An 18098-nucleotide genomic window follows, 5' to 3' on the forward strand; every position below is an offset into this window, starting at 1 on the left:
AGGTGATAGAATAGCGGAATACCCAGAAAGCCAGAATGGAGCCGTTTTAGGACCAAGGCTGGCTTTGTCTGTCTTTCCAGAGTGCTGGGTGGCACCCATCCTCGAGTGGGCAGCCATGGGTGGAACCAACACCCTCCGCCATTATTTACCCCCCACCCCACCCCACCCCCATAACAATTAGCTGTGCCCTGTGCACCTTTATCATCCTTTCTCCGTGTCTGTGGGGGCTGGTAGTCCTATCAAGGGGACACTGGAGCAAAGATTCAGGGAGGAGGGGGGCAACAAAGCAGATTCCTGAAAGGGCACTCTGGGCAGAAGCAGAGAGCAGGTAGGAGAGGAGTGGGGTGCCAGCGTGTGGGGCCTGGCAGGCCTCTGTGGGACCCAGGCCTTCCGAGTCCCAGCCGCCGTCAAGCAGGGGTTGAGACCCGGCTTCTACTTGGTGAACCATGGGCTCCCGAGGAGCAGTCAGGTGGACTTTGAGGGCGGAGCCAGCAAGTCTGCCCACACCCGCATGCATGGGTGCCAAGGGTGACTCCAGGGTCCTGGCCTGAGTAGCTGGGAGGCTGGGTGGTCACCACCTCCCCGGGGGATGGCAACGAGGAGCAGGTTTGGGGGAACCAGGAAAGAGTTCAGACACATTGCGGTTAGGTTGTCTGTGGGACATCAGATGGACAAGTGGATGCTGCGTGTGCTGGCTGGGAGCTCAGAAAGGATTGTGGACTTTTCACCAATAGCTGGTATTTGTGTCAGCTTCCTGGAGCTGTTGTCATCACTGTAAATTTAGTGGCTTATCATGCATTCATTTCTCCTGGTTCTGGAGGTCAGAAGTCTGAGTATCAAGGTGTCAGCAGGCCTGTGATCCTTCTAGAAGCTCCAGGGAGGAATCTTTGTCTTTGCCTTCCCCAGCATCCAGGGTACCCGCACTCCCTGGCCCCTGGCCCAGCCTCTGTCCTCTGGGCAGTCAGCCTGGCACCCAGCCCTGACTCCACTTTCCCCCTCCTTGTCCCTCTGCGCCTTGTAAGGACCTGTGATGACACTGGGCCCACCCAGAAAATCCAGAGGAGCTTTCCACCTCAAGACACTTGACTTCATCCCGTCTGCACAATCCCGATATGCACGGTCCCAGGAACTAGGAATGTGCACAGTTTTCACGTGGGAGGAGCATTACTCGACTGACCCCAGAGTGTTGTCACCAGGCAGAAGGAGACCCCCCTTCAGGAGAGAGTCCAGAGCCCCCAAGGGGACAGAGAAGGACAAGCATTGAAGGGACCTCTGGGTCCCCACGCAGAACAAAGTCCCTGACAAAGGACCAGACACTAAGGGAAACAAGCATGGTGACAGCGGGGAGGGGTCCTAACGCGCCCACACTAGACCTCACACTGGAGCCCTTGGCAGGTCTGGACCTGACCCGACCTCCAAGTCCCACGCAGGGGCCAGAGCTGCCTGCCCTGCGCTCTGTCCTATCTCCCTCTGCCTCCAATGACCCCGCTTTGCCACATGCTGAAGTCCCTCCCTCTCTTTCCCTTCTTCCTATGAACACTGCAGCATCCTCTCACTCTTACCAGAACAGCTCCCCTGCCCTGGTCATGACCACTGGGCCCTGACGGGGGCCACAGTGTTCTTGCCAGCAAAACCAGCCTACCCCTCCCTCTTGACAGCACCCCCGTCCCCAGGGATGGACCAGACCCTGCCTGCAGGTAGCCCAGCTGTTGTCCACGTGTATTTTAAGTGTAAATGGAAACACGGATAAATGTGAAGGAGGGGAACCCAGCTCTCAGGGAGCAGAGGGAGGACCCCCTGGGCCAGATCGCAAGAGGCAGCCTCTGTCCCAGAGACCCGTGAGCTGGGCTGCTCCTCCTTGGTGTAGACAGCTGAAGTGGGTCTCGCAGAAACCCTTGTGCTTACTGCATGAAGGTGAGTCCCTTCTGATATCCAGCATTCCTCACTGTCATAGTCCTTGGGGCCGTTCACATTGCCAAGAGGAGCCAGGCCCAGCTGGCCTGTCGATGCTGTTGGAAACAGAAGGCTCCTACATCAATGTGAACCATGATTCCCCCTGTCCTGGGTGCAGCCTGTGGCCCAGGCCAGACCCCCAGGACAGATATGGTCAGGGTGCCCCCTTCACTCAGCAGTACCTGATGCTGTCTGCTCAGAAAAAGATAGTTCTGGAAGAGGGAGGCAAGGGTGTAGGGGGATGAGCCTGCTCTGCTGTGTCGACTGGGCCTGCCCTGTGCTTGGGGTGGGCTTGTCAAATGCCCCCTCCCAGACCAGAGGAGGCTGCCTGGGGGACATTAATGCCATGGAGTATTGTCCCACCTCTGGAAATGTGATCTGCTGAGAGGCTGTGTCGGGGAAGGGCTGTGTCACAGTAACATTGAGCCAAGGGTGGTGAAGCCCGGGGCCATTACCGTGACCAGTCCCTGTGGCACAAACAGGGATGTAGCAGGTGATACGTTTGGGAAGAAAAGAGTCATTCTGGGAGGGAGGAGGAAGGGAAGGGCTTTTATAGCTCTTACCATTTTGGATGGTTTCATTTCTCATTCACTGTACTGTTAGTTAAATATGCAACACAAACTAAAGCCATCTCTGACCATGAGGAACATTTGCTGCAGTGTCCCGCTGACCCCAGGCCGCCGCAGGACCCGGGCATGTAGTCCCGAGGCACAGGGATGGACACGATGAGTATCATGAGGTCAGGACACGTGGATTGAATTTCAACCCAGACAGGCAGCTCTGCTGGGAAGGGGCACGGCTCAACCAGCCTAAAAATAAAGACTCTGGGTTCCTGACACCAGAATTGGTTCGACAGAGCGGTTGGCTATCATGTGAGCAATCTAGTTCTCTGATCTTTGAACCAGCTGAACAGAGAAGTCATGGTCCGGTGACCACAAGCTGGTAGCCGTGACAAACTGAGCACCTTGGGAATCGCCCGGTTGGGTTTCTGAAGTCTTTGCTGTCCTCCAGAAGGGATGCCAGATGGAAGGCTTGGCTCAAGGAACCAGCCACAGCCACTGATAGAACCGAGTGAATGGGAAAACAACGGTGAAACCAAGAAACGTGTTCACTAAATGAGAAGAACTTTCCTATCCCGAATACACATCAGGAGGACACAGCATACGGGCCTGACTCGCCAGGAGCAAATTTGATGCGGAGCCATTTGCTAAATGACTACTGCATAGACCATTTGGAAAACAGACAACAACAGTATTTCTTTTAATATTTACAAGTTAACAGAAATGTGTATTAGGTGTATTTCTCCCCAGACATGGAAGGACGAGTCCACTGTAAAGGCTCCTGGGACAGAGCCCTGGGGAAAGAATCCAGCGCCTGCTGGATCAAGCTGTAGGAGCAATACACCGTCGGGTCTCCTCTGTCAAAGCACGTGACAGATGAGCTGGCCCAGGTTGCTGATACTTGGGCGGATAGACAACACAGATGCCGCTCCTCCAAATCAACTGGAAGGAGTTTTCCTAGGGTCTAGCTCCCCTAGGAAGCAGACACATAGAGTGTCAGACACACCCGAATGGGTGGCTTTCCTTGCAGGCTCTTTCAGGAAGTGGACAAGAAGGGAGGAAGCCACGCCATCTTTGCTGTAGCCCCAGGCACATAGAAATCTCTCCCTGTGGTTGGTGTGTGGGACCAGGCACCTGGGAGTGGGGTGTTCACTGTACAAAGTGTCCTATCATTCCTGGCTTCCCATCAGGACATGATGCTGCCTTCCAAAGAATCCAAAATTCAGAGATAGAGAAAATTAGGATGTTAACAACATTGGCATCCGTAAGGCGGTTTAGGGTAGATTTAACTTACTACCTGTTTCCTACCATCGAGTCCTGACTGGTGGTCTGTATAATGAGGACATGTGTCTTGCTGTAGATGAACATCGAGCCTTAAGTTGGACAGACCCTTGTGTGAGAGCACTGTCCTCTTTATGCCAAGTCTGCTACCTTGTACAGGGCCTGGGCTGTGAGCCACCCTGGGTGCTAGGGAGACAGAATGTAGGATTATTTGGGGATATCTGGGTGGCTCAGTAGGTTGAGCATCTGCCTGCGGCTCAGATCAGGATCCCAGTGTGTCCTGGGATCTGCCTGCATCTCTCCCTCTTCCCCTCCCCCTCTGCTCTCACGCTCTTGCTTTCTTAAATAAATAAATATAATCTTTAAAAAAAAAAAAAAACATAGGATTATCTCAGTGCCACAGAAGAGTGTTTGGTAGCTTGCTATTTCTGATAATTTTGTTAAATTAATAAAATAGAAATAAAAATAATTTCTTAACATGATGAAAGAGTCCCTCAAACAAGAGTCATCAAGATATATTAATGTTAGAAACAAGCAAAGGATTTCTATCATCAGCATTCATCACTGCTGATTTAGCCTTGTTCCTGATGTGCTGGCCAATGCAATTAGAGAAGATAACAAAATAAAGCCTGTGGTCATGGAGATCCATAGCTATGACCTGCAGATGTGAAAACCCAAGGTCGTTCTCTGTAAAACCAGGAAAAAAGAGAATTTTGTAGTCTGGCTAATTACAAAAGAATATAAAAAAAAATCAGGGTCCCCTTCTTAGACATCGAAAATAATCAATTAGAAGATATATAGAAAAAGATTCTATTTACAATAAAAAGATGAGGTACCCAGAAATATACATATCAGCCATGTGCAAAAACAGTATGAAGAATAACACAAAACATTATGGAGCAACATTCGAAAATGTGAAATAAATAACAGGTGACACCACGTGCTCTAGAGAACTGGAGCATCTTACTTCGGGGGAATCAGTGAACCATAACCCCGGTCAAATTCCCAAGGCACTTTGGGGAATGTGAGAAAACGGTATGGAAGAACAAAGATGTAAGATAGAACAGTTTAAATAAAATTAGTAAGAGGGGCTTTGTTCCAGGAGATAAATTATTTCAGTGCTACAGTAATTAAAGTGGTCCTTCACAGATGTCACCAATGAAACAATATGGAAAAGTCTGAAATACAGCAGTGTGTATAACAATTTCTGCTACAACAAAGGTAACATTTCATACCAGTAGGAAAGTTGGGGACTGTCTGGGGACAGTCTGGGGACAGTTGACCACCAGCAGGAGTGAGAGTTAATCTCGGATTTTTAATTGAAATGTTAAAAACATGAGCCATGTAACTAGGAATATTCCTGGGAGAGAATATGGGTAAATACGTATAGAATCTTGCAGCAAAAGAACCAACATATGGCAACGCAGGGAGAAATTAGAACAGAAACAATCAATAAGTATTGACTAAATAAATGCGTACATATATGAAATTTTGAAAAAAATTTTTAATTTTTAAAAAGAAGAAACAATATAACAGAAATGGCGAGGATTCCTATCCTTGATATATAAGGGGCTTCTTAAAATCAAAAAGATAAGTAAGTTTTCCAAATTAGAAAACCACCCAAAAAACCAATGAACTGGGAAAAGGATATGAACAGGAAATTCACCAAAGAAGAAATGCACATAATCAAGAAAAAAATGAAGAAATAACTGAAAGAATAACAAAAGAAATGATAACTAATCAAAATATATCGTTTTCACGTATTTCCAAAGATGAATGAGAATCCCAGTAGTCAGCCTGGCTGAAGAGTGTGGGTGAATGCAGGACTGAAATGAGGGATACATTAGACCTTTGCAGAGATCAGTCTGGCATAGCATAGCCAAAGCCCTACAATGGGGGCGAGCCCTTTGAGCCAGCAAGCTCTTGGCTAAAAGTCATACAAAGGAGAGAACCAAGAGAGGCTATCCCTCACAGCAAGGATCATTAAGAGTGAGGAACTAGAAAGACCCCAATGTCCAAAATTACAAGTTTTTGCCAAGTAACCAACTTTAACCATGAATTCAACAATGGATCACCTGGGGCCCATTAGAAATAAAGCTGTAGCAATAAATCTTCATGACCAGTTCACAAGATACCAAGTGGAAAAAGCAGGTGGTGAAAATGTATGGGTTTGTGGCATTTCACTTTTTTAAAAAATGCATAGAAAAGTCTAATAAGACCAGAGGCTCTGAACTCATTGACCTTTTTCTTGCTGTATTCCCCCACACTCACATCTGGGGGTCTAGTGCCTTCTGTTTCTTTGCTGATCTTCCTAGACCCCCCACCACAGTAGTCACATTCAGAGGGTCGGGGACCCCATCTGAGCTCTGCTCTGTGCGCACCCATTCCCTGAGGGTGCACACCAGCACCATGGTTCTGATGCCCCCTGAACCCACACTGCCCCATGGACCGAGGAACTGAGCTACATCTCTCTCCAGAGTGGGGACCAGTAGCCACCTGCACCTGTTAAGCCCTTGAGATGCGCCTGATACAACTGGGGAACCAACTTTGTGTTTGTTTTTCTCATTGTAACTGGCTGAAGTAACCCCGTGTGCTTTGTGGCTACCATATTGGATGTTGTGGGTCTAGACAGCAAATCCCAAATATATGACCTCAGCCAAGAACTGTCTTCTGAACCTGCAAGGCATGTAGACAAATGGCTGCTGAGCCCCTCGGCTGGGGTCTAACCGGCATCTCTAACACAGCGTGTCTAAGGCAGGTCTTGATTCCTCTAAGGTCTCCACTTCCCCATCTTGGAATCAGCCTGGTTGCTGAGGTCAAGTGCCCAGGCATCATGGTCATTTCCACTCTTTCCTTCTCATCCCACATTTCATGCCTTGATAAGCCTCATTGAGCCAGCTGTGACTCGCTGGTCACACAGAGCCACCCCAGTTCATTCCAGTCCATCTTTCTGCTGGACATCTCCCCTCCACCTCCCTGCCCTGCTGTCTTTCTCCCCATGGCCCCCAGTGACCTTTCCTCCAGGTCTCCCCATTGCACCTTCCTTCATATCACTCCCATCCCTTCTCAGACATCACCACCTCAGAGAAACCTCCCCAGATTGCTTTCTGAAATAGCCACTGTTCTCTGAATACCATATCTTTCTGCTTAGCCTGCTGGATCTCCCTCTGCAGCACTTAGGTCTGAATCTGTCTCCCCGCCCATATCTAAGCCCAGTGAGGGCTCAGTTTGGTCCCTAGCGCCCAGCCCAGTGCCTGACCACAGAAAGACTCATGGCCGTCTTCAAATGTGCACAAATGATGAATGTGCGCTTGGGGCTTTGAGTGTGTTACATCATTTACTCCCTAGACAGGCTTGCCGCTCTGCGGTTCTTATTAGCTGTGATTCCAGGACCAGACATCGAGGGTGGGCCCGCCTGTGAAGGGTGTCCAGACTGGTTAACTGTGAGACTGTGTGGGGGAGGGTTTTCTAAGTGTTCAACGTTCATCCTCATGACTCGGGTATTAAGAGGTCTTAGCTACAGAAAAGATACACGTGATTTTTTAACGTCACGTAAGTACAGACTAGCACTTCAGGAAACCTCCTTGCAGGGAACATGCACGGAAGGGCCTAGCTCTTTGACTTCCTCCATCCGGGGAAGAGCTGGGGCCCAGGACACCTGCAGCCTCACCCGACGGACGTGCACAGCAGAGAGAAAGGGGAGCCTCCGCATGGCATTTCAGAGCCTGTACTCAATGGCCAGTGTGCGGGCTGCCCCCAGGATTCGGTGAGACCCCGAGTTTGCAGTCTCCTGGGCTGCGCCCCCATCTGTGGAGGTGGCTTCTCAGCAGCCTCTGTGCTGGAAAGGACTGGGTCATCGCAAAGCGCAGGGGGAGCGGGAGCACTCAGCCCAGGCAGTGACTCATGCCCCTAGGCGAGGACAGAGCTTACTGAAATAGCACACCCTGTTTTCAAGGGCACAGCCCAAAAATCAAATATTAGCCATGCGAGCCTTCCCCAGAAAGGCAAACAGGTGGAACTGTGGGTTCGCAATCTGCAAACAGATCCGGACTCCTGAGACGCTCTCCGGAAGCTCTCCTGGCGTGAGACGTGGACAGACAAGGCTCGCCTTAGAAATGCTGCCCCAAGGGTTTTGAGGTCCCCCTAGCTGGGGGACCGCCCTGGGCCTGAGGAGCGGGCTTAGCCTGAGAGCGCTGCCCGGACTCCCACGAGACCAGGGGCCTCTGGCTCTTGCAGCAGCAGACTGGTCAGACTTGTCCTGTTGGCACACATCCTGTGGTCAGTCCCCTCCAAGTACTTCACAGAACTTTAGTGAGTTTCTGTTTCCCGTCATTATCCTTCCTGGTAATTATTCACACACTTGGGACTGTAGATCCACACACTTGCTCTTCGACTGTCCTCCTTCCATCGCGACTAACCATCCTGCTGAGTTTGGGCTCTGTGCTTTCAATAAGTTGGCATCCTGATTCTGGGACTCATCGGCCCCAGCACCGCGTTCCTGGGCTCACACCTGGGAATCGTCGCTCTGTCAGGAGCACATCTGCCGGTTATTTTCTCAGGAAGGGCACGGGCTGTGGAGTTGACGTTCGGGAATCTCTTCTGGGAGTAAGGTCTCCACTCGCCCACTCTCCTTTCAGAACTCTGGCAGAATAACGCGCCCCCAGAGACGCCCATTTCCCAACCCCCGGAATCTGTGACTGGGGCAGGTTATGTGGATGTGCCGGTAGGTGCAACGAAGGCTGCTAATCAGCCAGCCTGGATGTGGGGAGACGGTCCTGGGCCACCCAGCTGGGCTCAGGGTGATCACCACGGTGATCAAAGGAAGGGGGGAGGCAGGACAGGGCTGGGAGGGGCACCCCACCGCCTGGGCTGGCTCTGAAGGGTAGAGGAAGGGGCCTCAGGCCAGTAATATCACCCTCGGGATGCTGGAAAAAGCGAGAGAACAGATGCCACCCCACCCCCTCAGAACCTCCCGGAAGGAGTTCAGTCCTGCCAACACCTTGATCGTGGCCCCGCGACAGCCACGTCAGATGTCTGACCTCCAGAGCCATCGGGCAAAAAGGCCATGTTATTTTAAGTCATGAAATGTGTGGGCATTTGCCAGAGCAGCAACAGGAAACTGCCCTGTGCCTCCAGCTTCCTCTCTCCGCCTCGCAGAGAAGCACCTGCCTGCCAACTCGTGGCCCCACAGCGCGAGCTGGCCGCGTCCTAACCAAGTTGTGCGGGTTGTCTACCCGCCCTGCGGTCCGCCAACTCCTGATCTGAGGACCCAGCTCCTTTTCTTCTCCTGCTTGGAGAGTTTTCCTGTATTCCAGTGATCGCCGCTTCCGTGGCACAGTCAAAACTCACAGCCAACTGAGCTGTGCGGAAAAGAGCCGTTCGTTCGTTTCCCATCTGAGATTGTTCGTGGGTCCTCACAGCCTGAGCAAAAGGAGCCTTCAGCTTCCTCTCTGGTGTCTGACACTCTGCTCTCTTCCTCTGACTCTTTATGGCTTAGTCTTATCTTTCTTTTTATCGTCCCCACACCTCCTGCTTTGGGTCCTCAGGGAGACAGAGCTGCTGGGGGTCTTGGCTGTAAGCACTGCCCATGGGCTCCCTCCTGGTCCCTGAGACAGAGTGGAGGGTCAGGTCTGCTTTCAGAATGAGGACCTTGGCTCGTGAATCATCCTGGCCGGGCATTGGGAGGGGCTGGCACCCCCCACTGAGATTCCTGGTCCCCGGTGTCAGTCTCACGTTCTGTGGCTTCTCCCAAGCCCAAGACTGCCAGTCCCCGGGCTTCCCAGCACCTCATGCTGTCCTCCAGGGACAGGGTCTAAAGATCACCTAATCCAAGAGCCAGAAGCAGAAGCTATGGTCCGAGCTCATCCCTATTTCAGTGGCTGCTGGGGGACACGGGTGCGTGGCCACTGTGTGCTCCTCCCTAGCTGATCCTAGAGGATGCACCACGCACCCTGGGTCCTAGGCCATCCCCAGTACTCACACGTTTCCACCGGACTCCCCCTCCGGACTCCCAGCCTAAGAAAGGAAGAGCAAGGACACAGGGGTCTGCCCTCTTCATTTGCCCCTAGCCCCTTCCATACCCAGTTGTGGCCAAGAGGGGACCTCGCTCCCCTGTCCTATCTTGAAAGGGCATTCCTTGCACCAGACCCACCATGTCCTGCAAGGCTACTAAGCCTGTCTTGAGGAGAGCTGGCATCTCCCCTCTACTATGGGCTCTGGATGTTGGCACCCCAGGGCAAGCTGGAAGTCCACAGGCAGAGCACGGTGCTGTGGGTTTCTGATCCCAGGGTCACCCCTCTGCGGAGCTTCTGCTCCATCTGTCCCTGATTCCACCGCCCATGCCCATCCCTTCAGCCCTCTGCTCTGCATCGGCAGCCGCAAACTTGCCCCGGAATCAGCTGTTCTCAAACATGTTGGCCTCAGAGTCCCTTTACATTCTTAAATCATCGAGAACCCCAAGGGGCTTATGTTTGAATGGATTATATAAGTCAATATTTACCCTATCAGAAATTAAAACCAGGCATTTTTAAAATATTCATTGATCCATTGAAAAATAATAACAGTAAACCCCTTATACGCTAAATGGAAACAACGTTTTTATGAAACATAACTTTTTCCAAAACAAATGAGGAGACAGGCATGTTCCGTGTTTTCGGAAATCCCTTCCGTGTCTGGTGGAATAGGAGATGGTTGAATTCTCGTTTTGGCTTCTGTTTTGAATGCATTGGAATATGTTGTTTTGGCTGAAGGACTTGAAGAAAATCTAGCCTCGTGTTGATGTGTAGTTGGGAAAAGGGGGTGGGTTTGGGGTGTCTTGCCAGATGATTACAGATGCTGTGCTTTCATATTACCGGGAAACCCAGCAACTGGGGGTTTCTTAAAGTAGGTAGACAGTGAGATCTGAACGCGTATCAGTGAACCAAACTCCATTGATCTGTCCTGCACTCAGATCCCATTTTGTATCCATATGAGGTTCTGTCACACCATAAACAGTTTCCAAATGGTGACACATTTCATCATATGCCGAAAAACTCACATTGATGACCGTCACCACTGATCTCATCAGCAGCCTCTGGGTGACAGACACTATCAGGTTCATGGTAGCAGACGTAAATTTCCCAAGGTTCTTCTTCATGCTCTAAAGCTTCAGTTTTGTCATAGGCCACAAATATCGCCACTTGTTTTCCTCGCAGTGATGAGCTCACTGTGTTCATTTCTAAGAGAATGTCTGGCCAACACACAAGACAGAAGAGTTTAGCTGCCTGTTGTGCTTTTAAGTAAAAATGATGCTTCGTGAAAAAAAATTCTAGTTCATGTTAGAACTCCAGCAATTTGGCTGCCTCCTTACGTCAAGACCCCAGTCGTGCTTCAGGTTGGAACAGAAATGCTTTCAATGTGAGCTGCTCGTTTCTTCACGTGGGGTATTACAAAGACACGGCTCAAGGGTCAAGGTTAGTAAGATGAGTAACTTATTGGGGCATCAAGGACCTGCCTCTAATCAGGACATACTTCATCAAAGACATGCTCTTCTTTACCCTTGTGACAAATACCGCAGGTTGCTGGTTCGGTTTGTGCCTCAGCCTTGACCCACGCTGAAGTCCTAGCTGTTCGGCCACCATTGCTTCTCCGCCACTGGTGCAGGTGACAAGGCCAAACAAGAGAAGTAACATCTCAACATTGTTGTTAAAATAGTTTTGACCTTGTGGACCCCTTAAAAGACCTTGAGAATCTCCAGAGGTCCTTGGACCACACCTTGAGAACCCCTGTTCTAAATTGTGGTACACAGTATGTGCGGGGGTCACTCCGCCCGTCTTCCTCCCATTGTCAGTTTCCATCCCTTCCCATCTTTGTTTGGGCCATCTCTCCTCCACCTCAGTGAGCATAGCCTGTGGTCTTTCCATCTCAGCCTGGTTCCTTCTTTATTTCCTCCTCTCTCTGAATCGCAGGTAGCTCACAAGCACGCTTGTTTCAAGTCTTCTTCCGGCCCTGGCGGTCGCTCACGAACAGAGTGTTTTCTCCCTGGGGCTGACTTGAACTTAGAGCGGCATGTTGGTCTTTTGCCTGCCGATGCAGGCATCGTTGAGAGACATCTGGTCGACCCCATTTTGCAACAAGCAGAGTGTGTGCATTATTCTGCACCCCCACAACCTCCTCACCATGCAACTCCAGATCGGGGTGATTGACCCTGGAATATGTCAGCGTCCAGCTGCCACCCGCATGGCTCTTATCTCAGAGGACTTCCGGTCCCGGGATGTGGTGTGTCCTACAGGCCCCCATCCTTCTTCTTGCTGGGCTGGGGGTGTGGTTCTGCCTGGATGCAGAATAAGGGCCACTCCGCTGGGAGAGAGGCGAAGGATGGTCTCTAGATTTTCTGGCTGATCCAGACCCTGTCAAAGTGGAAATGGAGGAGGTCAAGAGACCCTCCCCACCGGGTTCCAGGTACCTGTGCTCCCAGGCTTGAAGCAAAGAGGTCAGTGCAGCTTTCTCTGTGGATGACAGTCCTCCCCCTGGACTGCGGCCGTCACGAGGCCATGTTCGCTTGGTTTTCAAAGCTGAGGCTAGAGCTTCGTTTGTGGGACCTTCCAGAGTGTTTGAGCAACAAACGGGGAGTGGGAAGTCAGAGAAGTGCAGACAAGGCCACTTAAAACCGGGCGTCCCATCCCAGAGCTTCCTAGAAGAGCTCTGGGCTGTCCCCATTGGAAACCACAGGCCCCGAGTTCCCACAAGACAGTGGCTCCCTGGGTCCGTCTGATTTTGTCACTAAGAATGGATTAAGTAGATCCCTTTGAAAACTAAAAATACTGCATTTGGCAGACATTCTCTAAAATCCAGAACAGACAGAGTGTGTCCATGACGTGGAGGGGACATTTCCCAGTCGGTTCAATTTGGTGAGCCCACCAGAAGGGTCTGGCGGGGGGTGCTGTGGTTTTCCCAGGACAGCCCAGTGCTGGATGTTTCCTGCACCAGACACCTCCCAGACGAGGCCACTACAGGCTTGCTGTGTGGGGACAAACTGGGGGGAGGTGGGCAGCTCAGCTTGCTCACCTATTAGAAGGGACCCTGAACTGTTTGCGAGGAGATACCTCCCGTCTTTGTCCCCAGGACTCTGTGGCCTCCTGGGGACAGTGCCCAACCCCCACTTGCCTGGCGTCCTCCCTCCACACAGAGCCATTAGCTCAGGCCACAAGGCAGAGCAGGGCCTCAGAGAGAGGAGCACAGCCTTGCCCTTGTGATGAGCTTTATCTCTGCCATCTCTGTGGCAGCGCTGACCAGCCGGTGAACCCCCTGGACTTCTCTCTCTTCTCTAACTTCCTCTCAAACAACTGGATTGGGCAACAGATTGGAGTTGGAAATAACCCTGTGGCCAGACCAGGTGCACCCCCAGGATCCCACCTGGCTCTGGCCCTGCTGGGATCCCCAGAGCCACCAACTTCACCCCGCTCGGAGGAACATTGGACCCCCTGGTGCTAGGGACTGCTAGACCCACCCTCATCCGGTGAAACGGGGTGCTGGAGCACAGTCTCTGAGCTCTGGGCTGCGCATCAGCAAAGCTCCGGGCTCCGTCTCCAAGCTGGGGTTCCGGACCTCTGTCCCTCCTCTCTCCGTTATGGGTTATGTGAGGTGGTGAGGACAAGCGGTGGCAACTGTCCCAGCCTGTGATTCTGAGCCCTGATAGGTCGTGGCCCTTTAGCACTGAAAGTCACGGACAGGCAGCCTGAAAGAATGTCAGATTGTGAAGAGGCACGGAAGTGTTTAAAGGCAACTTCATTTCTATAAAAATAGAGTTGTTTCCATTCCAATACCCTAACTGCACATGTCTGACCCCAAGTTGCTGGGCTTTCCCCCACTGCCCCCCGGGAGAGAGCAGGAGCATGGAGCTGGCCCTGCAGACAGTGAGGACTGCCTGCGGGTGACTTAATCTGTTTTCTGTATACGAGAAAGTTCTGTGTGTGTGTGTGTGTGTGTGTGTGTGTATGTGTTCTTGCACATCCATGCGTGCAAGCACTTAAAACCTATTGCAAAAACAAGGCGGGTGTCTCATAGATTTCTTGTTTCTGATATTTTCCCAAGGGGGTTGAAGGGCCGGATTAAGAAGGAGAGCTCCCAGAGGGAGCTGCTTGCTGACACAGCGCACCTGAATGAGACCCACTGTGCCCGCTGCCTGCAGCCCTACCGGCTCCTTGCGACCCCCAGAAGGCAATGCCTGGACTGCCACCTCTTCACCTGCCAGGACTGCGGCCATGCTCACCCGGAGGAGCAGGGCTGGCTTTGCGACCCCTGCCACCTGGCCAGGTGAGTCATGGCCCGGCATCCAAGGGACCCTGTGGGTGCCAGGGCCCGACGGGTCCCCTGGGGGGTGCTGGCTGAAGAAGGGTGGGCATGGACGCATGCCTCCCGGCGCCGTGCCTCGGCCTGAACCCCTTGTCTCTGCAGGGTTGTGAAGATTGGCTCTCTGGAGTGGTACCACCAGCACCTGAGAGCCCGCTTCAAGCGCTTTGGGAGTGCCAAAGTGATCCGTTCCCTGTGCGGACGGCTGCAGGGGGCAGGTGAGGAGCGCACCCCTCCCTGGGCTTGCTCTTTGTTCCCATGCGTGTTTCAGGTTTCAGGACCAAGTAGATCCTTTGGAACAGGTGTGTGCCCCTGTCAGGCCCTCTCGGGTGTTTTGTACGAGGTTGGCTGCTTTCTGTGGCCTCCTGGGAAGTCCTGCATGCTGACGACACCCAAACTGCTTGAAATCCTACCTTTCAAGGCTTCCTAGCAGGTTGAGAACTCGTAGCTAAGGTCTCAAACTCAGTGACTAGTCAAGTAACCAGGCGCTGGTTAATAGAACATGTTCTCCAGGCCCTTCCTCTCTGGGCGTCTGATTTGGGGCCTGGATCTTCTCTTTTCCACAAACATTCCCTGTGCATCTGATGGGCCGAGGGGTCTTCCTGCAGCTGGAGGTCTGGCCCCCGCCACAGGGCTCAAGGGTGAGAACCCCAGGGAGCAGGGCAGAAAGCCACACTGCAAAGCGTTTGAGAAACTCGACCCCAAAGGCGGCCCTGTTCACAGAGGCCACATTGGACCCCTGAAGACCTAGTATTGCTCTGGGAGGTGCCAATTCCAGGGGCCGGGCCAGCTCAGGAATCTGTGTCATATGAAAGGTTGTGGGGATTGTGAAGCCCAGCCGAGGTCCGGAGCTTCTGGAGCCAACACCAACCCGCACCTGCCGATTTCAAAGTTGTCAGAGTTGTCACCACAAGGTGGCGCTGTGGGACAATAGGAACCCTGACTCCCTGCTGCTCCCACCTCGCCCGAGTCCTGCGTCCTTGGGATGATGCCCAGTCTGTATTCTCCCCCGGGGGCACCTGGGAGCACAGTTCACTGAGTCACAGAAGGTGAGAGGAAGAAAAGTTGTGTGTGTGTTTTCCAGTAGTCAAACTGAAAAAATAGACATGATTGAAGTTACTGTTCTGAAGCCTGGCCGGCCAGGGCCGAACGCAGACTGGTCAGCTAGGGTGGGGGATGGGGGTGCAGGGGGTTCTCCCGGTGAACCTGCAGAGCAACCGGGGCGTTTCCCGAGGCCCCCACAGCAGGACGGGCAGATGCTGCCAGAGACAGCCGTCCCAGGGCCGGGAAGGAAATGAGAGGAAATGGGAGCTCAAACACGCGGTTTCGTGGGATGTCTTTCTTCCCAGCGCCTTTCCTTTGGTTCCAAGTTTACCTGACAGAGCGCAAGGCTCGCTGACATCCACAGTAAGTCCTCGGAGCTCGTTGGGCTCGTGATTTTTCCCTCCTCCCTGTGAGAGCGGCTGAGAACTGTCTTCCATGTCAGGATCAGGGACTGTCCTTCGGTCTTGCTCAAACCCTCGTCCCAAGTGGAGAGAGAGATATAAGGAGTCAGCGACCAAAAGGGGCGCAGAGCTCCTGTTCCTGTTCAGTCCTGGGGGCAGCTCCATGCTAACAGGCCACACGCACACCCACACACACATGCACACACACAGACACATGCGTGTGCCCCAGGCCTCTGGGAGCCATGCCCACATTCCCTGCACGCAGGCAGAGCTCAGCTCAGTGTCTTCTGTCTCGTGGTTTGGGGTAAGTCTCCTCAAGATTCAGTCCAGAGAATGAAAATAATCAGCCTGTCTGCCCGCTGCACGGGTCCTAGTGTGGGGGCCCGCTGCACGGGGCACTCTCAAGTACAGTAAATGCCTAGCTCGTTCACACTCGAGACCTCCCCTGACACAAAGGCACAGGGAATGAGGGCTGGGGGTGTGCAGGGGCAGCACGTGTAGGCCCAGCCCCACAGCCCACGTGCCCCCAGTGCAGGGATGTCCTCACGGCCCTTGGGGGAAAGTCGACGATCCATGCTCTAAAACCCCAGAGCTCGTTTCCTGGACCCCTCTGGAGACCTAAAGGAGAACAGGGGCCAGGTCAGTGTGAGTGGGGAAGCAGAGGGAAGAGGCTGTGACGGGGCTGCCAGGGTGCTCAGGTGAGGCAGGGAGCCTGGAGGGTGGAGGAGGGGCGGGCGCCCTGGGGCTGAGACTCACCTCCTTCCAAGCTGTGTCTGCAGACTGCAGATAAACTCATGACATGATTGTTTGAGAAAACGTGATTTTGCTCTCAGCCTCCTTCACCCACCACAAGGCCAGGGATGTGCATTACCTGAGGAGTCCCTGGATGGAGGACAAATGCCCGCTGGCATGATCCCTGACAAAACAGATGCAGAGTAGTAGTTTTCTTCTGGGGTTCGGACCAAGTCTCACTGATGCTTGGATAGGTCTTTGGAAGGCCAGCAGATGGTTTTGCCTGAATGTGTCATCGTGGGTGGATAGGTGGACACGTTTTTGCAGAATGCATGAATAAGTGGATGGATGGATAGTTGGATGGAAAGTGGATGAATGGGGGGCGCCTGGGTGGCTCAGTGGGTTAAAGCCTCTGCTTTCAGCTAGGGTCATGATCCCAGCGTCCTGGGATCGAGCCCCACATCGGGCTCTCTGCTCAGCAGGGAGCCTGCTTCCCCCCTCTCTCTCTCTGCTGCCTCTCTGTCTACTTGTGATCTCTCTCTGTGAAATAAATAAATAAAATCTTAAAAAAAAAAAGTGGATGAATGGGTAGGTGTGTGGGTGGATGGAGAATGGATGAATGGGTGGTGGGTGGATGAGTTGTAGGTAAGCAAGTGGGTGGGCAGATAGGTGGGTGAGTGGATGGGTTGTAGATGGTCGGGTTGGTTGGATAGACTGGTAGGTGGGTGGATGGGAGTGGGTAGATGGGTGGTGGGTGGGCGGTTGGATGGATGAATGGGTAGGTGGATAGGTGGGTGGGGAATGAATGGTTGGCCCCCATCTCTCCCTGGGTTGAGTCATGCGGGCATCTGTTGCAGGTGGGCCTGAGGCAAGCGCTGGCGAGGGCAGTGGAGATAGTGAGCAGACAGATGAGGATGGGGAACTGGACACAGCAGCCCAGGCCCAGTTCATTGGCAGCAAAGTAAGTCTTCCCCGGTCACCCCCACCGCTCCCCCAGCTGGAGCCTGGGGTTCTGATGTCCTAAAAACCTCAATGTTCTCCTTGACTTTACCGGTTACTGTAGCATGAGCACAGAGACCCTACCTCCCTGGCTGTGCCCGGAGAGTGTCTGAGACACCGAGCACCAAACAGGATCATGCCTTCAGCACGTGATCTCACCATAAGAAACCCCAAAGCAAACTATGGGGTGGACAGAGCCCTCAGGAAGCCCACCCGACCTGTCCAGTCTGGGTCCCAGGAGCACGCTCTGAGGTTGTGAGAGCAGGCAGGGGTCCCAGAGAGCGCCCTGCTGTCTTCCCAGATGGCCTTGGTATCCTTCAGGGAAGTGAACCTCTTTGACTCCCCTCTAAACATTTTACTTTTTTTACAGCCAGCCACGAGCCTTGCTTTTAGGTTCATTTCCATCTTCACTTATTTCGTAACATGTTTTTGGTGACAGACAAACAGAATACCCCCCGGGGTTTCTGGAGATTGGAGGGGGGAATGACAGAAGGGGAGCAGTTTGGGGCAGGGGAGACAAGGAGTTTAGTTGGAGACACCGGGAAGAAACCAGGATCCATGACATTCAGCTCTGGCCAGGTCTGGCCAGTCTATAGGGAGAAAATTGTAGATGTGCCACTCAGGGAGCAAAATACTAGCCAGTGTCTGGAATATTCCCCATATCATGCCGTTAAAGGATCAAGATTAGCATGAGGGAGGATTTCAGTAGGTGGGTGCTGTTCATCTGGACAACTTGGAGCTCTCCCCCGCCTCTGGGACCTCCCAGGGGGTGCCCCTCACCTGCCTGAACCATCCGTCC

The 18098-nt window shown here is 52.7% G+C and overlaps 1 protein-coding gene across 1 annotated transcript in view; it reads left to right on the forward strand.

Moving 5' to 3' along the window:
* Window positions 1-18098, forward strand: part of LOC111145275 (melanophilin) — a 35573-nt gene that overhangs the window by 415 nt on the left and 17060 nt on the right. Inside the window, exons 2-4 of the mRNA XM_022500097.1 lie at window positions 13866-14087; window positions 14229-14341; window positions 17158-17261. Coding sequence (XP_022355805.1) covers window positions 13866-14087; window positions 14229-14341; window positions 17158-17261 — 439 coding nt within the window. The remainder of the gene's footprint in view (window positions 1-13865; window positions 14088-14228; window positions 14342-17157; window positions 17262-18098) is intronic.

The sequence above is a fragment of the Enhydra lutris genome, unplaced genomic scaffold, assembly GCF_002288905.1.
Source record: "Enhydra lutris kenyoni isolate GAN:26980312 unplaced genomic scaffold, ASM228890v2 scaffoldscaffold1, whole genome shotgun sequence".
NCBI classification, from domain to species: domain Eukaryota; kingdom Metazoa; phylum Chordata; class Mammalia; order Carnivora; family Mustelidae; genus Enhydra; species Enhydra lutris.